The sequence below is a fragment of the Lepidochelys olivacea genome (assembly GCF_965140295.1).
Source record: "Lepidochelys olivacea isolate rLepOli2 genome assembly, chromosome: 15".
Taxonomy (NCBI): Eukaryota; Metazoa; Chordata; order Testudines; family Cheloniidae; genus Lepidochelys; species Lepidochelys olivacea.
In genome coordinates this window covers 8,013,577-8,039,406 of record NC_140425.1, presented here as the reverse complement: position 1 = coordinate 8,039,406, position 25,830 = coordinate 8,013,577, and the positions used below count along the sequence as shown (strand labels likewise).

The following is a 25,830-nucleotide window of genomic DNA, read 5'->3' as shown; positions in this document are numbered from 1 at the left end:
CCCGGTGGGCCAGTCTATATTCCATCCTCGTCCCACGGCCCCCCAGGGATATTGGCTGGCGGCTCCTCCATGAAGCTGTGAGCACGGGCGTGGATTTGGCGCGGTTCACTCCTGTCCCCAAAGCCTGTCCCTTCTGTGGTGTGAGGGAGATCCTGGAGCATGTGTATCTTGAGGGTGCCAGGTTGCAGCCCTTTTTTGGGCTCCTCCTGGACCCCCTTTTACGTTTTTGGCTGCACTTCTCCCCCCACCTCCTTATATATCACACCCTGTCATGGCCCCACAAAGTCACGGGACCTCCCAGTCAACTTCTTCCTAGCGGTGGCCAAGGTGGCCGTCTATAACCCCAGGGAAAGGATGTTGGCTGAGAGGGTTCTCTGTGACTGTGGGACCTATTTCCAATCCTCCCTCCATTCATGCATCTGGGCAGAGTTCCTCTGGGCAGCATCCGTTGGCTCCCTTGACACCTTCGAGGAGCAGTGTGCGCTGTCCAGGGTTCTCTGCTCAGTATTTCCTTCAGGTTTCCTTTTTTTGACCCTTTGACCTTCACACCCATCCTTGTTATTTTTTCTGTTGTCCCCCATAATTATGTGAGTTTTCCGGGCTCTGTGGATCCTCCCCATAAGCTTGGGGAGGGTCCCTTAGCCAGCCCACCTCTCCATAACCCAATAGGATCCAAGCAGAGGACACTGCAGGGTTTGTGTGTGTGCTCTGCTGACATCACCCCGTCAGAGCCAGGAGGGGGACGGGAGGGTGTTGTCACTAGAAGGCAGGTTTTCTAATCCTTTCATCATTCTCACAGCTCTTCTCTGAACCCTCTCCGATTTATCAACATCCTTCTGGACTTGTGGGCAGAGCCAGGGAGCCTAGGCCCCTCCACCTGCCTGTGGTGGGGGTGGGAGGGCTGAGAACACCCCGCAGTCCATGTCCCTGCCCCCGCAGACCCTCCACCCAGGCCAAAGGGTCCACAGCTCCCCACAGCAGCCTGCATGGCTCTTACCCTGACCTGGCTCCAGCTTCTGGCCTGGTCGGGGGAGTGGCACCTTGGGGGCCGAAGAACTACAGCCAGGCTGTGGTAAGAGCCACATGGGCAACTGTGGGGAGCCGCAGAGCCTCCATCTGCTGCTCTTGAGCCCCCCCACTTTGGGCAGGTGGACAGTCCATGGCTGCCTAGGCTGCTGGGGCCACCCTTACATTCGCTCTTTTGGCCACAGCATCACACTGGGAATTCATGTTCAGTTGATTATCCACCACAACCCCCAAGTATGTGTGAGTCACTGCTTCCCAGGATAGAGTCCCACATCCTGTAAGTATGGCCTGCAAGCTTTGTTCCCAGATCTATACATTAGCTGTCTTACAATACATGCTGGTTGCTTACGTTCAGTTTCCCAAGCAATCCAGATCGCTCTGTATCAGTGACCTGTCCTCTTCATTATTTATCCACTTTCCAATGTTTGTATCATCTGCAAACTTTATCAGTGATGATTGTATGTTTTCTTCCAGGTTATTAATACAAATGTTAAATAGCATCGGGCCAAGAACTGATCCCTGCAGAACCCCAATAGAAACAGACCCATTCTGTGATGATTCCCTATTTACAATGACATTTTGAGACCTATGCTACCAGTTTTTAATTCATTTAATATGTGCCCTGTTAATTTTATATTGTTCTAGTCTTTTAATCAAAATGTTGTGCAGGAACAAATCAAATAGACTTATAGACTTTAAGGTTAGAAGGGACCATCGTGATCATCTAGTCTGACCTCCTGCACATTGCAGGCCACAGAACCTCACCCATCCACTCCTGTAATAGATCCCTAACCTCTGGCTGAATTACTGAAGTCCTCAAATCATGCTTTAAAGGCTTCAAGTTAGAGAGAATCCACCATTTACACTAGTTTAAACCTGCAAGTGACCCGTGTCCCATGCTGCAAACGAAGGCGAAAAACTGTCAGGGCCCCTGCCAATCTGGCCTGAGGGAAAATTCTTTCCAGACCCCAAATATGGTGATCAGTTAGACTCTGAGCATGTGGACAAGACTCATCAGCCAGATACCTGGGAAAGAATTCTCTGTAGTAACTCAGAACCCTCTACATCTAGTGTCCCGTCTCCAGCAATTGGGGATTTTTGCTACTGGCAGTCACCAACGGGCCACATGTCAATAAGTTTCTATGGTATTCTTGTGGTTGAATATCTGCTGATGTTCATAACTCAAAATATCTAAAGCTGGTATAAACTAGCATTTTGCTGTCAACTCTCAGCAATTTAGCAACATTTACTTATAACATCACATTATCTTGTGACATCTTGTAATACAAGGTCATGTATCGGTTAATTACTTGTGTCCAGATTTTAAGCCTTTGGCCTCAGTTAGTTTGTAAGTTATTGCCTTACAGGCTTGGGACATATAAGCTTTTGCATTACTGCCTTAATTCATACTTATTCCTTACCTATGTGTATATATGTTTGTATCACTGTCTACAAATTAATTGGCTACAATCCAGTGAAATTACTAGGCATCAAGTTTAATACAAACAGGAGGAAATACTCTTTCATGCAATGCACAATTTACCTGTGGAACTCATTGCCAGGGGATGTTGTGAAGGTCAAAAGTATAAGTAGGTTAAAAAAAGAACTAGATAAGAGCTTGTGTTTTGATTCTTGCTGGGACATTTGCTCTTAAATAACTTAGCTGCTCTTGAAAATTCTGCCCTCAGGTGGATAACTGATTCTCTTTCCAAAAGTAACCCTTTTCTTGGCCCCTTTGTTTGTCTCTGTGCTCTTCCATGTTATGTCTTTTGAACTTCCACTTTACAGCTATTCAAAAGCCTTCCCTTCCTGTCTTTCTTAGTAGGCCAATTCTTGTACTGCAGTGTGAGCTAATATAAAAGGAATTAAGGCCCAATACCAAGTCCATTCAAGTCAATGGAGATCCTTCAATTTTCTTCAATGAGTTTTGGTTCAGGCCCTTAGCCCTGGTCACCTGCACAGATTTCCTGTGTACCAGGTTACTACAAGGACAGATTTCAGGCTATCACTGAAAAGTACTGGGAACATGTATAAAGGATGTAACTGGGAATTTACAAACATCTCTCACACTGTAAACTGTAAAGCCTGCTGCAGTTTCCACGATATGCATCTGAGGAAGTGAGCTGTAGCTCACGAAAGCTTATGCTCTAATAAATTGGTTAGTCTCTAAGGTGCCACAAGTACTCCTTTTCTTTTTGCGAATACAGACTAACACGGCTGTTACTCTGAAAACTGTAAACTGCGTAATTGACAGCAAAATTGCTTCTTTGTTGCAGTCAATGGATTCACACTTAGATCAGATCACCTTGCGCCCTAAGGAATTCTTCCGTACAAATGACATTGAGGTCCTGACTGAAACACAGGTAAGGAGAACAAGATTTGCAAGGTGCAGTCATACAAAATAGCATACAGTGTACATCTCGGAAGTTCTTTATCGAACACAGAGACTGCATGTGGCTAGTAAAAGAAAAAGCTAGCTTTGCTAGCTGGCACTGTCAAATTGCCTCTACAGAAATATTACCAAAAGCTGCATTAAAGCCCCCACTTCATAACAAGATCCCAGCTGTATGTCTCTGTTCAAAGCGCTGTTAGCTTGGCTAGCAAATAGCTACAAGATGGACGCTCATTGTGGCTGTTCCCACACTGATCATGCTCATGGCTGTCACCCTACAGAAGTTCGGTGCTGAGCACTACAGCTCCATGCATTGCAATAGGAATTACCCAGCAATAGGAACTGGGCCCTGACTTAGACTACTCAAGACTGGTTGTATTATTTTACCAAGGATACCAGTTAGACATACAGGGACCCAAATTCCTTCTTTTGTGAGCCAGTTTTTCAGGATCTCCTAAATTGCTTGTGGTTTTTCCAGAGTCAGTGTCAGTGATGCAATAAGCCATTAACTATTGTCTTAATACACTTGGAGGCAACTTATTCTGGCTCTCTTGTACATCTAGATTTTCTAATCATTGCCTTGCTTGCTTTTTATCAAGTTGTTTTTACAGACTCCTTCTTCCTACCTGTTCACGTTTCCTTTCCCCGCCCCTTTGCTGGCCACCTTACTATGGTCAGCGAGTGACGTAGCTCTGCTGAGTGCCAGGGTGCCAAAAGGCCCATGAGGTGCTTGGACTCCTCGTTCCCCACGGCACTGGGTAGAAGAGACAAAACAGGGAAACCAAACTGCATGTTGGGCATAAACCTGGGCCAGGATCTTTATTATTCTATTTATGCGTATTACAGCAGCACTCTGAGGCTCCAGCCCAGGATCAGGGTTGCAATGTTCCAAGTATACACAAGTATAAAAGACAAATAATCCCTACCCCAGACAGCTCACCTCTAACTTCAGACCGATTGCTTTTTCCTTGTATTAATTCTCAGCATGTTGGAATCCTGTTCTTCACTTCATGCTGTTTAATGTGAGGTCAGTAGCTTATAGAGTTCGCACCATCCATAGTGTAATTAAGGATGCAGCCCTGATTCTTCATTTATCACAAAGACCTGGTTGCATGACCCTGCAGGACTGGTGCTGGCTCAGCTGCCACTTGATCATAGACAACGCAGTTCATGTAAGGAACAACTGACCAAGGGTCAAGGTGGATTCTCCATCACTGACCATTTGAAAAATCAAGACTGGCTATTTTGCTAAAAGATCCGCACTAGGAATTATTTGGGGGCAGTTCTCTGGCCTCTGTTCTAAAGGGGTCAGACTAATGATCACCATGGTCCCTTCATGGCCCTGGTGTCTATGAGTCTAGAAGGGGCATTCAAGGAAGTGGTGCTGCTGTGCCACTTCCATCTGTTGCCTCATATGCAGATTTCCTGCTGCAATGGTGTGTGTGTGTGTGTGTGTGTGAGTGAGTGTGAGAGACAGAGAGAGAGAGAGAGAGAGATTTCAGAGACATACCTGGGATGGGGTTAAGGCAGGACTAGTGTTACAGCTGGCCAGGTTCCTGTCTGTGGTCACACTGGAATTGTCAAGGTTCTTTGCTCTTGGTATCCTTACGTGCACACAGATGATGATGATTCTTCCAGGACAGCTCAGGATTTAATGGCTGCTGTGGGAGAGGCCTAGGGTAAAGACCCCTGCTCCTGAGAACCAATCCAAACCAAAACCAATGGGGCTGGTTTTTCCAGTCCAAGCTACTAGTCCCAGCTGGGCTGGGCAGGGACAGGACTTCCTCTTCCCCTGAATGGCTGCTCTCGGGGAGGAGATCAGACCCACTTCTGGGTACTGTCCCCGGCTGCAGGAAGCTCCGGACTGCTGCCTTCACTTCTACACAGAAGTGAGGTTGGCAATCCTCCAACCCCCCTACAACAGCTTTGTGACCCCCCACCCCTATGGCTCCCTTTTGGATCAGGACCCCCACGATTACAACACCATGAAATTTCGGATGTGAACATCTGAAAATGTGAGATTGACGAATTAAAAAACCCTGTGACCATGAAATTGACCAAAATGGACTATGAATTTGGTAGGGCCCTAAAATGGTGAAGAGCCTATTGTCAGTGCCTTCTCAGTGCACTAATCAATACTACAGACCGCTCTAGGCACAGGTCTTTAGCCACAGAAAATAGGTACACTTAAAATAAGGATGGTAATTTCCTCAAACCGTTGGATTAGGAATGATAGCTTGTCACAGACATGGCCGCCGATGTCTATTAAAATTGAATGTTGAACGACAAATAGCACTGAAACAAGCACCCATTTTATAGCTGCCCCATTCAAAATGGGCCCAAGACTGGAATAACAAGTAGCGCTGCAAGCAAGTCTGTCTGAGCTGCCTGGAGACTTCTGTCCAGAACTCCTCCAGTCTCAGCCTTCGCTGCTTTCACCAGTACTATGCATCTCTCCCTAATTTTTTTGAGCAACAAATTTAAGTCACAATTAATCTAAAATGATTAGTCCAAATGAATGAGTTGGTTGCATGAGCTAATACAATGTGATCCATGGAAAACTCAGCCCAGAGTACCAGGCGAGGCTGTCAGTGTGCCTTGAGATGAGACCAGCCCTTTGCCCTCGCGCCTTCCGGGCTATTCCACTTGGAGCTAAACCCTTTGGTATCTCAATAAGCACCTCGGATTTTGCCCCGTAATGTTATCTAGAATGATTGCAGGTTGCAGCTGTGGACACCAAGAACAAGACAGCCGTGTTCAAGGACGGATTTAAGATGGACTATAACAAACTGCTGATAGCAACCGGAAACACGTAAGCTACAAACAAACATAATCCACCCCAAGACACATCCTACTCTTAGGAGAACCTAAGGAGCTTGTGCCTAGGGATAAAGGCCTAGACTCACAAAGGCTCTTGGGCATCCAACCCCCAAATTTAGGGCCTAAATCCCACTTTTCGGCTGCACTGTGACCCACAAAACTCCCACTGAATCCTGTAGGTGCCTCAACTCACTAGGCACCTACATTTTTTTCCATTAAAAAAAAATTACCTTGATGCATGTTTCTGCCTCCGGGCAGGCACAAGTTGCCTCCCTCTAGGTGTCTGGAGGCCTATCTCCCACCTGAGCCCCAGAGCAATTCATGAACTGGGGGCAGATAAGCATTTGGCCCCCTTATTTGGGGCCAGGGCCCGGCCAGGCAGGTGTGCTCAGAGCATGCCTCCCAGATTGTGCCCCTCAGGTGAGTTGGCACACAGCCCGTGAGAGGGGCAGGGAAGGAGGAGCTCCCCAACTCTTAGCCCAGTGATTAGGGCATTCACCTGGGATATGAGACCCCCCCAGCTCAAGTCTCCCCCCAGCCTGATGAGAAGGAATTTGAACAGGGATCTGCCACCTCTCAGGTGCGTGTGGGCTATTCTCTTTTGGGGCTCCCAAACGCTCTCCTGTTGAAGCTGTGCCACTGTGGTGCAGGGAGATGGGACCCTGGCTTTCCCACATCCTGGCTGATATACTAGCTATCAGGAGAGTGAGTCTGTCTGTCTGTCTGTCTGTCTCTCTAGCCCAATGAGGAAGTGTCTGCCTCTTTACAACATTCCTGAGGCAGCTAACTCCAAAGAGAGTTTATAGCTGAGAATCACCAGCCGCCCTGACTCAGACATCTATCTCCAGGAGAGGGGCGGGGCTTAGGACACCCCTCTGGTTGGCATCTCCCATTGGCTAACTTAGTCAACTCCCTGCCTAGCATGTTAGCTTTTGTGAACCACAGTCTAAGGCATCTGTCTCTCCCCATTCAAAGCCTGGGAGCCTAACTCAGACTTTGATTTTCTAGGCACCTCAAAACACCTTTGTGAATCTAGGTCAAGCAACCTAACATGACTTAACCATTTGAATGGGGAATTTTTGTTCGCAAGAATATTTGTGAAAAAGGAAAGTGGGGATCTATGAATCCTGGTCTGAATATACGTTCACATGACTAGCCATTCAGGCTGGAAAGGTTTGTGCAGCCAAACCTGAAAACTGTGTTTTGGAGCAATCCAACCAGGAAGCAAAACCAATATCATGTTACCAGTTAGGCAGCAGAAGTTCTTAATTGTGCATAGTGACTACTGAAGTACTAATTGATGACCAATGCACAGGTTAAAATGTTCACAGAAGCTATTTATGAATGATGAATAAATGAGTGTAACCAAAGTATCAGTGGGTAAATCATGAGCAGAGCAGGTAGGGGTTCAAACACCTCTCTGGTTGACATCTCCGATTGGCTAGCTTAGGTGGCTCCCTGTATTTGTAATTTTCACCCCATGCACATGAAGAAGTGGGTTTTTCACCCACAAAAGCTTATGCCCAAATAAATCTGTTCATCTTTAAGGTGCTACCATACTCCTTAGTTTTTTTAGCATTCATGTTGTCCATGTTTACAGCTTCTAAGTTTCAGGTTTTTCAGGTTGCTCCTGCTGTTTGACTAGTTCAGAGTGATTTACTATCTACATAGCTGTGGGTAGATTTAAGTCTGTCTTTAATTGTGATTGCTCTGAGACGTTCTTGTCAGTTAACCCAGTAACCAGCCTATCTCTGATACTTTCATGGTTTGCATTCCCAAAATCAGTTCTCAGCCAATGCATGCAGGGATTTTATAAAAGATTTGAATTTTCTCTTTGTTCTTGAATTCTCTGGTGAAAACCTGCTCTTTCATAAACCACATTTTTCTGAGTTATAAAGTATGCATCAAACATAGCCAAAACTCTCTTTCATAGTCATCATTGTGACTCTTCAGTAAAGTCAAAGGATTTAAAGATGTGCTCTAATGGTTTCCCCATAGCATAAATTAAAGACTATACCTGGATATCTCCAGGGTCCTGGTGGAAGCGCCATCAAAGCTAAAGTTCTCTGGAGCATTGAAGAGTGGTATGGTAATAAGATTTGACAACTTTTGTTTTGTGCCCTTTGTTTCTGCTCTCCTCTGGCACTTGATTACTTGTGATGCTTATGTCATGTACACCTTGTACTCAGTACAAGCCTGACTGCTACTAGCAAGTCAGGCTTCTGTGTCAGATATGGACTATCTACAAACCTTCCTTCACAAGGAATGACACACAAGATGTGTTCACTATAAAATCCTTTAATGCACTGCCAGGAAGGAATGGCTGTTGTGAGCTTAAGGTATGTCAGATGGCGCCCCCTAGTGGCTAAACAGTATAATACAGTTTAGCATTTCTTTTCACAGTTTCAGAGTAGCAGCCTTGTTAGTCTGTATTCGCAAAAAGAAAAGGAGGACTTGTGGCACCTTAGGGACTAACAAATTTATTTGAGCATGAGATTTCATGAGCTACAGCTCACTTCATCAGATGTATTCAGTGGAAAATGCAGTGGGGAGATTTATATACACCAGAACATGAAACAATGGGTGTTACCATACACACTGTAACGAGAGTGATCACTTAAGATGAGCTAATACTAGCTGGAGAGCCGGGGAGGGGTGTGTGAAAGAAAACCTTTTGTAGTGATAATCAAGGTGGGCCATTTCCAGCAGTTGACAAGAACGGCTGAGGAACAATGGGGGGTGCGGGATAAACAGGGGAAATAGTTTTACTTTGTGTAATGACCCATCCACTCCCAGTCTCTGTTCAAGCCTAAGTTAATTGTATCCAGTTTGCAAATTAATTCCAATTCAGCAGTCTCTCGTTGGAGTCTGTTTTTGAAGTCTTTTTGTTCTAATATTGCGACCTTTAGGTCTGTAATCGAGTGACCAGAGAGATTGAAGTGTTCTCTGACTGGTTTATGAATGTTATAATTCTTGACACCTGATTTGTGTCCATTTAGTCTTTTACATAGAGACTGTCCAGTTTGACCAATGTACATGGCAGAGGGGCACTGCTGGCACATGTTCTGTTATTTTCTTTGTTAGGCCTGTCCTGTAGTAGGTGACTTCTGGGAACTCTTCTGGCTCTGTCAGTCTGTTTCTTCACTTCAGCAGGTGGGTATTGTAGTTGTAAGAATGCTTGATAGAGATCTTGTAGGTGTTTGTCTCTGTCTGAGGGGTTGGAGCAAATGCGGTTGTATCGTAGAGCTTGGCTGTAGACGATGGATCGTGTGGTGTGGTCAGGGTGAAAGCTGGAGGCATGTAGGTAGGAATAGCGGTCAGTAGGTTTCCGGTATAGGGTGGTGTTTATGTGACCATCGCTTATTAGCACCGTAGTGTCCAGGAAGTGGATCTCTTGTGTGGACTGTTCCAGGCTGAGGTTGATGGTGGGATGCAAATTGTTGAAATCATGGTGGAATTCCTCAAGGGCTTCTTTTCTCTGGGTCCAGATGATGAAGATGTCATCAGTGTAGCGCAAGTAGAGTAGGGGCATTAGGGGACGAGAGCTGATGAAGCGTTGTTCTAAGTCAGCCATAAAAACGTTGGCATACTGTGCGGCCATGCGGGTACCCACAGCAGTGCTGCTGATTTGAAGGTATACATTGTCCCCAAAAGTGAAATAGTTATGGGTGAGGACAAAGTCACAAAGTTCAGCCACCAGGTTTGCCGTGACGTTATCGGGGATAGTGTTCCTGACGGCTTGTAGTCCATCTTTGTGTGGAATGTTGGTGAAGAGGGCTTCTACATCCATAGTGGCTAGGATGGTGTTTTCAGGAAGATCACCGACGGATTGTAGTTTCCTCAGGAAGTCAGTGGTGTCTCGAAGATAGCTGGGAGTGCTGGTAGCGTAGGGCCTGAAGAGGGAGTCTACATAGCCAGACAATCCTGCTGTCCAGGGTGCCAATGCCAATGCCAGATTGACAGAGCCGGAAGAGTACCCAGATGTCACCTACTACAAGACAGGCCCAACAAAGAAAATAACAGAACGCCACTAGCCATCATTTCAGCCCCCAACTAAAATCTCTCCAACGCATCATCAAGGATCTACAACCTATCCTGAAGGACGACCCATCCCTCTCACAGATCATGGGAGACAGGACAGTCCTTGCTTACAGACAGCCCCCCAACCTGAAGCATATACTCACCAGCAACCACATACCTCACAACAGAACCACTAACCCAGGAACCTATCCTTGCAACAAAGCCCATTGCCAACTGTGTCCACGTATCTATTCAGGGGACACCATCACAGGGCCTAATCACATCAGCCACACTGTCAGCGGCTCGTTCACCTGCACATCCACCAATGTGATATATGCCATCATGTGCCAGCAATGCTCCTCTGCCATGTACATTGGTCAAACTGGACAGTCTCTACATAAAAGAATAAATGGACACAAATCAGACGTCAAGAATTATAACATTCATAAACCAGTCAGAGAACACTTCAATCTCTCTGGTCACTCGATTACAGACCTAAAGGTCGCAATATTAGAACAAAAAGACTTCAAAAACAGACTCCAATGAGAGACTGCTGAATTGGAATTAATTTGCAAGCTGGATACAATTAACTTAGGCTGGAATAGAGACTGGGAGTGGTTGAGTCATTACACAAAGTAAAACTATTTCCGCATGTTTATTCCCCACCACCCATTGTTCCTCAGCCGTTCTTGTCAACTGCTGGAAATGGCCCACCTTGATTATCACTACAAAAGGTTTTCTTACCTCTCCCCCTCTGCTCTCCTGCTGGTATTAGCTCATCTTAAGTGATCATTTTCCTTACAGTGTGTATGATAACACCCATTGTTTCATGTTCTCAGTGTATATAAATCTCCCCACTGCATTTTTCACTGAATGCATCCGATGAAGTGATCTGTAGCTCACGAAAGCTTATGCTGAAATAAATTTGTTAGTCTCTAAGGTGCCACAAGTCCTCCTTTTCTTACAGTTTCAGTCTTAACTATTCTGTTGCTTTCATGAGTAAAGGTTGCTCCTATGAGTGTGTTTTGCAGAATTAGACCCTAATTCTGACCCTGGAAATAGGAGGACCCTGTTTCAGGATGAAAACAAATGTTGAAATACCAGAACTTTTCCGGGACAGAAATTCCATTTTCTGAACAGCTCTATATCTGAATGTGCATAGACAGCAGGAATATAAAAGTGAAGTGACTAAGATATGGAGGCTTGCCAATAGATGTTATGGGCCTGAAAGTCATGATACAGAATCTAGCCCTGTACTGTAAGGCATACTAGTAGACTTACCTTTCGTGTGTATGTCCTTAACGTTCACATTTCCTGGTTTGTGAGTATTTAAATGTACAACATTAACCTTGCATTACCATAGCATATGATAGCATTAGGTCTGTATAATAGCACAGTGGGACAATCCACATCAAGATATGTGGTCAAGATTGTGCCCTCTGAGATTCACAGACATGGGTAGATTTCCCTTTTCCCACCTCTGTGACACTATCCCGCAGCTCACTGGGCCCCACGTAACTCTTACAATATTTTCCATAAATACATCCCGCAATAACCATGACCACCAGAAAGTTCTTAGCTTTCAGCAGAGACCCCACATGCCCCTCCTTTGGTGAAACATCATGAAGATGGTGATTGTAGGGGAAGCATGCCCATCTGGGTATGTCTTGGCTTACAGAGTAGTAACTCTGTACCCCTAGTCTGTTGCCAAACTGGGGCTGTTGGGTCATAACACCTAACCCAGGCTTTGTGAATCCCAGTGATTTTTTTCCAGGCACCTAAAAATTAGGCAGGTGATACTCGGCATTGTCATGCCCAAGTTTCTTCAGGAATCTAGTCCCAAATGTTTATATGTTAATATATTGTTTGAAAATACTTTTAAAATCCTTTTACATAAGCTCCTGGGTAAAATTTTCAAAAGCACCAAAGTTATGTAAGAGCCTAAATCCTATTTTCAGATGTAATCTAAGCCCGTATCTACCTAAGATCCCTTAGGGCTAGATCCACATAGAGACTTAGATGTCACAGAGGTGAGCATTGCAATGCCTAATTTTTAGTTGCCTGCCACCCAGTGGACTCCTCAGACCTGAGTTAGGTGCTGTGGCTCCAGGTGCTCTGATTAACCTGTAGTAACCTCTCCTTAGTCCACAGGGAATAAGGCTCTGATCATCCTGGGGGTTACATACTTCCCCTCTATTACACTTTTGCTGCCCTCTGGCCTTGCTGTATCACAGTACCCAGACTCCCTATGTAATGCAGGGGGAGAGTTAGGGGCCTAAGAATGGGATTGGCAGACCCCAGCAAGTGGAATGGGGAGCCTCCTGAGCTAGCCAATTAGAAATGCAGAGGAGGGGCCCAAACACATGCCTTCATCTAACTTCAGGCTGGAGGAAAGTGTCTTTCTCCCCTGGGGACTCGCAGCTGTGACCCTTCTCCTGGTGCTAGGTGGCTGAGCAAGAACAGCCCTTTCTCATGGAAAAAACAGAGATAGTCAATAACCTAGAGTCAATAATCTAATAACAATTAGAGCACTCACATGAGCATACGGGGACACAAGAACAAATGGATATAAACTGGTCATTGGGAAGTTTAGACTTGAAATTAGATGAAGGTTTCTAACCATCAGAGGAGTGAAGTTTTGGAATAGCCTTCCAAGGGAAGCAGTGGGGGCAAAAGATCTATCTGGCTTTAAGATTAAACTCAATAAGTTTATGGAGGAGATGGTATGATAGGATAACATGATTTTGGTAATTAATTGATCCTTATATGTTCATAGTAAATAGACCTAATGGCCTGTGATGGGATGTTAGATGGGGTGGGATCTGAGTACCCAGGAAAGAATTTTCCATAGTATCTGGCTGGTGAATCTTGCCCACATGCTCAGGGTTTAGCTGATCGCCATATTTGGGGTTGGGAAGGAATTTTCCTCCCGGGCAGATTGGAAGAGGCCCTGGAGGTTTTTCGCCTTCCTCTGTAGCATGGGGCACGGGTCACTTGCTGGAGGATTCTCTGCTCCTTGAAGTCTTTAAACCACGATTTGAGGACTTCAATAGCTCAGACATAGGTGAGAGGTTTTTCGCAGGGGTGGGTGAGATTCTGTGGCCTGCGTTGTGCAGGAGGTCGGACTAGATGACCATAATGGTCCCTTCTGACCTTAGTATCTATGAATCTGTTCTCAAATTCTTGATGTGGAACAGGAACTTGAACGTGGGCATCCGACTTCCCAAGGGGAATGCCCAAATCACCAGTCTGGGGGCTGTTTTGGGATGTCTCTTTCTCAATCTCTGTTCTGCTGTGTATGAATAATGACACAGGCATTGCTGCAGCATTGGGCCCCAGAATCTCTCATTTCTCTAGTTGGTCATTTGATTCCAGCTCTTTTGGTACTGGAGATAATCTTGAAAACTGGACCAGCTGTCACTGAGGCAGGGTCCCATGCCCCATGCCTGAGTCTGCAGAAAGCCTGCAACAATAATTCTAAAATATTTGAACTGTCTCATTCATCTCAGTCAGGGTCCCTGGGGCAGCTGCAGTAATTGACATTTTTTTTCAAGATGCCACCAATTTCAGCACTTCTGCTGTACAATTTGTTGTTTTGCTGCAGTGTGGCTACAATCTCTGACCCGTCCCACAGCAGCAGGCCCCTTGTCACTGGCACAGATGGAGGAACTGATTTGGGACAAACATTTATGAGAGAAAGAACCCCTTCTTGAGATCACCAGCCAATCAGTAACTGCTGGGGATCAGAAAACTTCCTATGTGGCCACCTCTATTATGGAGATTTTACACCTACCTCTGCAACAGCGGGTAGTGGCCGGTGTCAGAGTGCCCGGCCGGAAGATCACTTGCAGTTATATTAGACAGTGTGTTGGCTCCTTGAGTCACTCTGTGCAGCACTTGCAGAGACATGTTTAGTAACAGAAAGGATGCAGATAAGAAAACCACAATTGAAACCTGACACATTCTTTTCCTAAATGTGTGTTTTTCAGGCCCAAAGCTCTTAGCTGTAAAGGCAAAGAAGTTGAGAATGTTTTCAACATCCGAACTCCTGAAGATGCCAACCGGGTAGTGAAACTGGCCAGCAGCAAGAATGCAGTTATAGTGGGGGCCTCTTTCCTTGGTGAGATTTGGTCTTGGGCAGACCATCTCAAGAATCCCATTCAGGGGCCTTTGGGCAGAATTTTCCCTTTGAGATGTTATAGTTTTCTTTATAATTCCCCATTTTCCACATGGTTAATTAACCACTAGAACAATTTACCCAGGGAAGTAGTGGAGTCTCTGTCCCTTGAAATCTTTAAATCAATATGTCTCTCTAAAAGATCTGCTCTAGCTCAGTCAGACGTTATTAGACTGGATGCAGGAATCGCTGGATGAAATTTGATGTCATGTGTTATTCATGCGGTCAGACCTTAACATCTATTAATCCTATTTTTGACCTGTGCCTAGCCCTTGAATTTTCTTGTGATCTTTTTGGCCAGAATAATCTATTGTAGATCCTTAAAAGATATAGCTAGTTCATGAAGCTAGTGAATTTTCTGGGCTGTTTTATTTTTTGTATGCAGCCACATGACATCCTTTAAATGAAAAATTCCCTTCTTATGACTCATTTGTGGCTATTGCCACAATTGTCTACTTGTATTGGTAACCTTCCATTTTATTCAGGTTCTTATAATACTTTCTAGGATACAGCCCTCCTGACCTCAACTTGTAAATTAATTTAATTAATTGTCTAGAAGACTGAACAATTAGGCCGACCAGTCTATGGACTGCATGCACATATTGGATACTTATTGTTTGGGTCAGTTTCCTGGTTTCAAGATGTAATCCATCCAGTCAGGAAGCAGAAACTATAACCTGCAACCTCGGTGACCAATCACAAACTGCAAATAGTCAAAGTGAACAATTCACAAAGAACGGATAGGTTGAAAATGTCTTGGCCAGGCTATTTGAACAGTGCTTCCAAATAACAAACACATTCCTAGACATTGGGATTGATTCATGATTAGAAAAAAAGAGCTAAATTCACAATGACTCTTATTTGCAATGTATAATTCAGTAAGCTTGACTATGATCCCAGCCACAGAGTGTATGCTCCTCCTAGTTCTTCTATTCATAATGTTACGGTTTTAAATGAGAGAGACAAGGTGGGTGTGGTAATATTTTTATTGAACCAACTTCTGCGGGTGAGAGACACGAACTTTCACTCTCCACACAGCTCTGCTTCAGGCTTGTGGAGTTTGAAAGCTTGTCTATTTCGCCCACAGAAGTTGATCCAATAAAAGATGTTACCACACCCACCTTGTCTCTCATATCCCAGGACCAGCATGTCTACATCACCACTGCAAACAGTGATGGTTTTCAATGACCTTTTACTAAGTATATTACAGTGCATCACTTCAGTCTTCAAATCCTTTTTGTGGCTTCTTCCTTGTAAGAATTTCACAAATAAATAATTGGTCTTGGGGTGAAGAACAAAAACAATCACTATGAAACCCTTTGGCGAGCAGAAGGTTTGGTTTCTGCCCAACCTATGAATACATTTAATATCCCAAAATAGCAATTCCAGTTCCCATCACAGGGAATCAGGTTGCTTGAGGCAAACCAGGTCATGCTGAGCCACAATTATCATTATTCATACCAGCAATAGTCCTCAAATTGCAGTCATACCAGAAACCCCAGTAAGGATCAAATCCTGACTGTGCTAGGAGGAAAGGGGTGACGTTACACATGTATAACAAAAAGATGGTCCCTGCCCCCAGTGCTTACAATAGACTGAGTGAGCGGAAAACGTTCTTCATACCATCTGCAGTATATTCTTCTGCTGAGCCCAAAAGCAGCTGCTCATGCCGTGGCAGCTGTTCCCAGCCCTGAAAGGGTGAATTGAAAGTTCTCACATCTCTAGCCACCACCTGACAGCTCTTGAATTCAGCTCCAGAGACCTCACTGAAGTGCAGGGAGTGGCGCGCGCTGTCTCTGACCTGCTTCTGTTCCCCAGGGATGGAGGTGGCAGCCTACCTCACAGAGAAGGCCCATTCTGTGTCTGTGGTTGAGCTGGAAGAAGTGCCTTTCATGAAGTTCTTTGGGGAGAAGGTTGGCCAAGCTCTCATGAAGGTGATTATGACTTACCAGTCTCTTAGAGGATTGTTTTGGATCAAGCAAGCAGGTCAGTGACCCTGATTCCTGCTGTGCGGAGGACAGCTGTGTACGTCTTACCTCCCTGCTGGCACTACCAGTTAATCATATCATTGTGTTCGGTTTATTTAATGTATGAATGAGAATACAGTGTTCTGATGCTATAAAGTGATGCATGGTGGTTGACACCTAAAAGAAAACATTGGTCATCTCCTCCCCCATTGGCCTAATTGCAATATCCTCAAGTATTTTGTGTTCCTACACTGCAAAATTATGACACCCCACTGAGCAGGCGAGATGCAGAGATGCTCAGAGAGCCCGTTTTCAGTGCACCCTCAAGCCAAGGTGAGAGCTGTAGCTCAAGAGGGAGGGAATGGGATTGTGGAGGAAAAGTCAGAGAAGCCAGAAGCTGGTGGTAGCTCCAGAGCATAAGGACTTTTGTCTCTCTCTTGTTGCACAGATGTTTGAAAACAACAGGGTGAAGTTCTACATGCAGACTGAAGTGTCTGAGCTGCGGGAGCAGGAGGGCAAGGTACAGTGGCTGGTGCTCCACAGGAGCTGAGCATTGTGGGGCTAAGGGAATGGGACTGGGGGCCAGACTGCATGAGTGTGTGGAAGGACAGGGAGAGTGTGAGGAGCTCAAAGGAGTGCAGAAACCATTCCCAACCTGCATCCTAGGAGCATCTATGACTCCAAAGTGGGGAGAGAGCTGGGGAGAAGGCCAGTCTATGCCCCCCAGCCCCACCTCCTCACAGCCTGTGGAGTGAACTGGGTTCAAATTAAATATAGCGATCACTACGAGCCTCCAGTAATTATGGGCTGAGGGATTCTCCTGTTTTTGGTGATTCCACACTGTACACTGCTGAGACAGGGCTTATCCTGTGACATCACTCAGAGGGCCCAAATGCCATTTGTGCAATCAGGGTGCCTAGCCCATCCGTTAATGAAATACTGCATGAGAAAAGCACAGAGAAGTTAGCAATGCCAGAAATCAAGTTGCCCGTGCAGTCCTAATTTGGCCCCCTTTGTGTGCATGTCCAGAGGTCTGTCTGTCAGAGGTGGGGTTCGGACTTGCATTGCTGGTTCATTGTTTCTTCTCATTTCTGTTCTATTAAATTCACATTCTCTCATCACACCCACCAGCATGTCTGTGAGGGCAACAGACATCTCAGCCCGCTGTATTTTTGTGACTGGATTTTACTGTGGAGAGATTTCAATTCTGGGGGTCTGGACAGCATTTAGGATCTAGGATGGCTGGTGAGCACCAGCCAAAGGAGAGGTTGGTGTGACATAGATCATGCATTACCACTGTGTGTCATTAGGGACTAAGAATCCTGCATAGCTACAGGGTTTACAATAGGGAGACAAGAGTGAGAATCCTGCAGGATGATCTCTTCATTGAAGCAGAATTATAATTGAGTCATTTCCCCTTATTTTATGAACTGGAGTGAGATTCCAACTCAGCTGGGTACTGCTAGGTTCTTTTTTTTGTCCTTAAAGTAACCATGAGTTTCATCTGTGTCCCCTAAAGCTTAAGGAAGTTGTCCTGAAGAGTGGGAAAGTCCTCCGTGCAGATGTCTGTGTCATCGGCATAGGTAAATGAACCCTAACATGCAAAGCTTCAGCGTTTGGCAGCAATGTGGCTTCTGCTTCCCAAGATAGAGGCGAGCGCTTGGGCTGGGAATGCTGATAGCTACACTATAAGAGTGCCACGTAGCCATGAATCACAGGAACATAAGACTGGTAGGGACCTCCTGGGTCAATGAGTCCAGCCCTTTGCAACCCATCAAATCCACTATCAACACCCGAACAAGGGGAACCTTTTCAGCTGGTGGTTAATTGATCCTTGCCAAAGGGATGTGAAGAGAACAGTGAGAAATTGCTGTGTCAAACTCCCTTGTTATAACCTTGGTAGGTAATAGTAACTTGATGTTTCCCTCAACATTTTCATGTGATTTTTGTTTTCAGGAGAACATTCATTTAATTTCAAATTGATCTTTTTATTTGATTCATTTTTTTTTCTTTGCAGTCTGATGCGGTAGAATGGATGTTGTGTAGAGTATTTTTCCCTTTTTCTTCTCTCTAATTTTCCAAACCATCTTGAGCTTTGGAAGAGTCACCAAGTGACAGCCTTCCATTTCCCTTTTTGCTGCCTGTTGACTTTTCCAAAGTTGGTGAAGTTTTGAAAAGTGAGAATGAAAAAAGGAAAATGGGGGGAGGAAAAGGAGAAAAGAAGGGGGAAAACGATCTGTAATGCAGAGAAACAGAGGAGAGCCCTCTTTGAACATGGTTGTGCAACTGGATACTCTCATAAAAAAACAACCTTCGACACAAACTTCCTCGTGGCTGGACTTTACTAAAACTAGACAAGCCATTTACAACACACATTTTGCTTCTCTACAAAAGAAAAAGGACACTAAATTATCTAAACTACTACAAGCAACAAGGGGCCACAGCAATGGTTCCCTTAACCCACCCAGCAATACTGTTAATCTATCCAACTATACTCTTAACCCAGCAGAAGAATCTGTCCTATCTCGGGGCCTCTCCTTCTGTCCCTCCACCCCCACGAACATGATACAGTTCTGTGGTGATCTAGAATCCTATTTTCGACGTCTCCAACTCAAGGAATATTTCCAACACACCTCTGAACAACATACTAATCCACAGAGACCTTCCTACCAACACTACAAAAAGAAGGATTCTAAGTGGACTCCTCCTGAAGGTTGAAACAGCAGACTAGACTTCTACATAGAGTGCTTCCGCCGACGTGCACGGGCTGAAATTGTGGAAAAGCAGCATCACTTGCCCCATAACCTCAGCCGTGCAGAACACAACGCCATCCACAGCCTCAGAAACAACTCTGACATCATAATCAAAAAGGGTGACAAAGGAGGTGCTGTTGTCATCATGAATAGGTCGGAATATGAACAAGAGGCTGCTCGGCAGCTCTCCAACACCACTTTCTACAAGCCATTACCCTCTGATCCCACTGAGGGTTACCAAAAGAAACCACAGCATTTGCTCAAGAAACTCCCTGAAAAAGCACAAGAACAAATCCACACAGACACATGGCTGGAACCCCGACCTGGGGTATTCTATCTACTACCCAAGATCCATAAACCTGGAAATCCTGGGCGCCCCATCATCTCAGGCATTGGCACCCTGACAGCAGGATTGTCTGGCTATGTAGACTCCCTCCTCAGGCCCTACGCTACCAGCACTCCCAACTATCTTCAAGACACCACTGACTTCCTGAGGAAACTACAATCCATCAGTGATCTTCCTGAAAACACCATCCTGACTACTATGTAGAAGCCCTGTACACCAACATTCCACACAAAGATGGACTACAAGCCATCAGGAACACTATCCCCGATAATGTCACAGCAAACCTGGTGGCTGAACTTTGTGACTTTGTCCTCACCCATAACTATTTCACGTTTGGGGACAATGTATACCTTCAAATCAGCGGCACTGCTATGAGTACCCGCATGGCCCCACAGTATGCCAACGTTTTTATGGCTGACTTAGAACAACACTTCATCAGCTCTCGTCCCCTAATGCCTCTACTCTGCTTGTGCTATATTGATGACATCATCATCTGGACTCATGGAAAAGAAGCCCTTGAGGAATTCCACCATGATTTCAACATTTTCCATCCCACCATCAACCTCAGCCTGGACCAGTCCACACAAGAGATCCACTTCCTGGACACTACAGTGCTAATAAGCGATGGTCACATAAACACCACCCTATACCGGAAACCTACTGACCGCTATTCCTACCTACATGCCTCCAGCTTTCACCCAGACCACACCACATGATCTATTGTCTACAGCCGAGCTCTACGATACAACCACATTTGCTCCAACCCCTCAGACAGAGACAAACACCTACAAGATCTCTATCAAGCATTATTACAACTACAATACCCGCCTGCTGAAGTGAAGAAACAGATTGACAGAGCCAGAAGTCACCTACTACAGGACAGGCCCAACAAAGAAAATAACAGAACGCCACTAGCCATCACCTTCAGCCCCCAACTAAAACCTCTCTAATGCATTATCAAGGATCTACAACATATCCTGAAGGACGACCCATCACTCTCACAAATCTTGGAAGACAGGACAGTCCTTGCTTATAGACGGCCCCCCAACCTGAAGCAAATACTCACCAACAACCACACACCACACAACAGAACCACTAACCCAGGAACCTATCCTTGCAACAAAGCCCGTTGCCAATTGTGCCCACATATCTATTCAGGGAACACCATCATAGGGCCTAATCACATCAGCCACACTATCAGAGGCTCGTTCACCTGCACATCTACCAATGTGATATATGCCATCATATGCCAGTAATGCCCCTCTGCCATGTACATTGGTCAAACTGGACAGTCTCTACGTAAAAGAATAAATGGACGCAAATCAGATGTCAAGAATTATAACATTCATAAACCAGTCGGAGAACACTTCAATCTCTCTGGTCACTCGATTTCTGACCTCAAAGTGACTATCCTTCAACAAAAAAACTTGGAAAACAGACTCCAATGAGAAACTGCTGAATTGGAATTTAATTTGCAAATTGGATACAATTAACTTAGTCTTGAATAGAAACTGGGAGTGGTTGAGTCATTATACTAAGTGAAACTATTTCCCCTTGTTTATTCCTCCCTTTCCTCCCTCCCCCCCAGTGTTCCTCAGACGTTCTTGTTAATTCCTGGAAATGTGCTGGAAATGGCCACCTTGATTATCACTTCAAAAGGTTTTCTCTCCCGCCACCCCACTCTCCTGCTGGTAATAGCTCATCTTAAGTGATCACTCTCCTTACAATGTATATTTTTTCATGGTCTGTGTGTATATAAAATCTCCTCACTGTACTTTCCACTTTATGCATCCGATGAAGTGAGCTGTAGCTTACGAAAGCTTATGCTCAGATAAATTGGTTAGTCTCTAAGGTGCCACAAGTACTCCAAGGAAAGTGTGGGCCCCTTACTGAATGAGGGAGGCAACCTAGTGACAGAGAATGTGGAAAAAGCTAATGTACTCAATGCTTTTTCTGCCTCTGTCTTCACGAACAAGGTCAGCTCCCAGACTGCTGCACTGAGCAGCACACCATGGGGAGGAGGTGGCCAGCCCTCTGTGAAGGAAGAAGTGGTTCGGGAGTATTTAGAAAAACTGGATGTGCACAAGTCCATGGGGCCAGATGTGTTGCATCCGAGAGTGCTAAAGGAGTTGGTGGATGTGATTGCAGAGCCATTGGCCATTATCTTTGAAAACTCATGGCGATCGGGGGTAGTCCCGGAAGACTGGAAAAAGGCTAATGTAGTGCCCATCTTTAAAAAAGGGAAGAAGGATGATCCTGGGAACTACAGGCCAGTCAGCCTCACCTCAGTCCCTGGAAAAATCATGGAGCATGTCCTCAAGGAATCAATTCTGAAGCACTTAGAGGAGAGGAAAGTGATCAGGAACAGTCAGCATGGATTCACCCAGGGAAAGTCATGCCTGACTAATCTAATTGCCTTCTATGATGAGATAACTGGTTCTGTGGATGAAGGGAAAGCAGTGGACGTGTTATTCCTCGACTTTAGCAAAGCTTTTGACACGGTCTCCCACAGTATTCTTGTCAGCAAGTTAAAGAAGTATGGGCTGGATGGATGCACTACAAGGTGGGTAGAAAGCTGGCTAGATTGTCGGGCTCAACGGGTAGTGATCAATGGCTCCATAACTAGTTGGCAGCCAGTATCAAGTGGAGTACCCCAAGGGTCGGTCCTGGGGCCAGTTTTGTTCAATATCTTCATAAATGATCTGGAGGATGGTGTGGATTGCACTCTCAGCAAATTTGCGGATGATACTAAACTGGGAGGAGTGGTAGATACGCTGGAGGGGAGGGATAGAATACAGAAAGACCTAGACAAATTGGAGGATTGGGCCAAAAGAAATCTGATGAGGTTCAATAAGGATAAGTGCAGGGTCCTGCACTTAGGACGGAAGAACCCAATGCACAGCTACAGACTAGGGACCGAATGGCTAGGCAGCAGTTCTGCGGAAAAGGACCTAGGGGTGACAGTGGACGAGAAGCTGGATATGAGTCAGCAGTGTGCCCTTGTTGCCAAGAAGGCCAATGGCATTTTGGGATGTATAAGTAGGGGCATAGCGAGCAGATCGAGGGACGTGATCGTTCCCCTCTATTCGACATTGGTGAGGCCTCATCTGGAGTACTGTGTCCAGTTTTGGGCCCCACACTACAAGAAGGATGTAGAGAAATTGGAGAGAGTCCAGCGAAGGGCAACAAAAATGATTAGGGGACTGGAACACATGAGTTATGAGGAGAGGCTGAGGGAACTGGGATTGTTTAGTCTACGGAAGAGAAGAATGAGGGGGGATTTGATTGCTGCTTTTAACTACCTGAAAGGTGGATCCAAAGAGGATGGATCTAGACTATTCTCAGAGATAGCAGATGACAGGACAAGGAGTAATGGTCTTAAGTTGCAGTGGGTGAGGTTTAGGTTGGATATTAAGAAAAACTTTTTCACTAGGAGGGTGGTGAAACGCTGGAATGGGTTACCTAGGGAGGTGGTGGAATCCCCTTCCTTAGAAAAAAGAAAAGGAGTACTTGTGGCACCTTAGAGACTAACCAATTTATTTGAGCATAAGTTTTCGTGAGCTACAGCTCACTTCATCGGATGATCCGATGAAGTGAGCTGTAGCTCACGAAAGCTTATGCTCAAATAAATTGGTTAGTCTCTAAGGTGCCACAAGTACTCCTTTTCTTTTTGCGAATACAGACTAACATGACTGTTACTCTGAAACCCTTCCTTAGAAGTTTTTAAGGTCAAGCTTGACAAAGCCCTGGCTGGGATGATTTAGTTGGGATTGGTCCTGCTCTGGGCAGGGGGTTGGACTAGATGGCCTCCAGAGGTCCCTTCCAACTCTGTTATTCTATGATTCTTTTCTTTTTGCGAATATAGACTAACACGGCTGCTACTCTGAAACCTGCCATTTTAATGATTGTTTGGTGCTTAGATACCATCACTTTTGAAATATTTGTGGTAGATAGAGAAACGGACTAAAACTATTCTCAAGCATTGATAAGACTCCCCCAATTCAACACCCTTGTCAATTTTAAACTTGAAGTGCATTAAAACATGATAATATTCATTGTGTAGTATGTGGAGTCCAATAGTTGGTGGTTCTCAAACTTTTCCATAACAAGACCCCCTGACCGCTGTTCTAGGACTCCCACAAAACCCTTCTCTCATTTAACTAGGCAGTAATATTGACATAATGTACTTGTGCATCATTTTGTACAAATTAGGCAGTCTAGACGGTGTAGCTTTTATTTCCCCTCTTTTATTTGCATTTTGTATCGATATTTTAAAAAGCTACAACCAAAAACATTTTAAGATTAAAAATCATGGCCGGCACTTTAGGTGCTCTGTTTATGGCCATGCTTCGGGTTCAGGGAGCTATGCCACCTCCTTGTGCTCTCCTCCTGCACAAAGCCTCAGTCCTGCAGGTGCACTCCATGAAGGTGACCCCTCTGCCCATGTGGAATTCGTTGCAGGATGGGGGCTTGAACGTACAAGCCAGGCAAAGGTTAGAGGGGCAGGGATAGTCTACAGGCACAGTGATCACCACGGATGGGTGGCAATCAGTGTGTTAGCTCCACTTTTTGAAGGAAATTGTTCTGATATTTTTTAAAATTTGTATATTGAGTGGGAGTGGGGTGAGTTAATTGGAGCACAGGAGTCTGGAAGGGAAGGACAGTACTGCGGAGGAGGGCAAACAGGGACAGAAGGAGCACTCTCCATGTGCCATCTGATAAGAACAGAGTTACCTGGTTTCCAAATGCAGCTGCACAAGTTGTACATATTCTAATTAGTTTATCCCTAGGTCTGTGCATTTCCACTGTACTTTCGCTTCTGCCAAATCCTCCCCATCCTTTGAACTTGGCCAACAAGGCTCTGAATCCCCCTGTCAATCATTCATTTGCTGCCCCCTCTGGCACTAAGCACAGCTGCATTTGTGGGACCCAACAGAAGATGTTAACTGAGCAGCACCTGGTATCATGGAACTGAGCTGACATTGGCAGGAGAGTGATTGCTGGTGTTAGCAGGTCCTTTCTCGCTCTGACATCTGTTTTCATGGGAGAGCCAGTGTTTGGGAGTCAGACCCACTCACACCATGTCCTTTGACTTTCTGGCAGGTGCAAGTCCAGCAACAGGATTTCTGAAGCAGAGCGGCATTAACATGGATTCCAAAGGCTTCATTGTCGTCAACAAGGTAAATACTGTCAAAGCACTGACTGTTGCAAGGCCCTACGCAGGCTCTGATGGTAGGTGTGGAGACAGCCATATAGCGGAGGAGTGGGAGCAAATCCAGAGTTAAGGTTGTAGTGCAGTAGCTGTTTAGAGCCAAATTTTCAAAGTAATCTGCCTACACATGTGTATTTTAGAGTATCTTGAAAATTGCTGTAGCTCACTAAGGACATGGTTAGACTATGTGGGATAAATATGGGGTCATTTAGCTAAGGGATTCTTGAGTAGCCCCAAAGTGAGTGGTTTAAGATTAATAGATTCTTATGACTATTGACTCACAATAAAATTGCGTGAGAGGATGCTATTTTGGCCCCTGCTGTGGACTGTCCCATGAGGATGTGAAAAGCTTGAGACATCAAATGATTCTGGGGACGCAAAATGAGAAAAAAATAGAGAGGGAGAGCTCCCATGCCTTCTCACAAATTCCTGGAGTGTATTGGCAGTTGCACAAAAGTACACACCCAGTAACCAAGAGGTCTACTCACAGAACATACACTAACTGCTATTAATGTTTCTGTGCCATGCAGAACCCTCACTGTGTTACTGTAGCCTTGGAGGCTGACTCGAATGCACTCATTTCACAGAGCCAGGATAGAACCCAGGACCCAGATCCTCTAAAGTATTTAGACTTCTAACTCCCATCAACTTCAATGGGAAACACCTTTGAGGACCTGGGTCTATGTCTCTCATATGACCAAGCCAACTCTCATCCACTTTGCCACACAGTCTTCAGAAAGCAGCCTGCCAAATCAGATGCATGTATAACGCACAATAACAATATGATTCTGCAGTGGTCACCCTCTAGAACAGGGGTGGGCAACCTATGGCACGTGTGCCGAAGGCAGCATGCGAGCTGATGTTCAGTGGCACTCTCACTGACCGGGTCCTGGCCACCTGTCGGGGGGGCTCTGCATTTTAATTTAATTTTAAATGAAGCTTCTTAAACATTTTAAAAACCTTATTTACTTTACATACGACAATAGTTTAGTTCTATGTTATAGACTTATAGAAAGAGACCTTCTAAAAACGTTAAAATGTATTAGTGGCACGCAAAACCTTAGATTAGAGTGAATCAATGAAGACTCAGCACAGCACTTCTGAAAGGTTGCCGACC

General features: G+C 45.2%; 1 protein-coding gene across 3 annotated transcripts in view; it reads left to right on the top strand.

Moving 5' to 3' along the window:
- The window catches only part of AIFM3 (AIF family member 3), a 114,382-nt gene that overhangs the window by 56,147 nt on the left and 32,405 nt on the right, over positions 1-25,830 (top strand). For all 3 annotated transcript variants that reach the window (XR_014714272.1, XM_084649421.1, XM_084649422.1), the window contains exons 9-15: positions 3,303-3,389; positions 6,139-6,230; positions 14,248-14,378; positions 16,254-16,369; positions 16,851-16,922; positions 17,922-17,985; positions 24,605-24,681. Coding sequence is in view for 2 of the 3 variants with exons in the window: in XM_084649421.1 (XP_084505547.1) it covers positions 3,303-3,389; positions 6,139-6,230; positions 14,248-14,378; positions 16,254-16,369; positions 16,851-16,922; positions 17,922-17,985; positions 24,605-24,681 (639 nt within the window). In the remaining variant the exon portion in view is untranslated. The remainder of the gene's footprint in view (positions 1-3,302; positions 3,390-6,138; positions 6,231-14,247; positions 14,379-16,253; positions 16,370-16,850; positions 16,923-17,921; positions 17,986-24,604; positions 24,682-25,830) is intronic.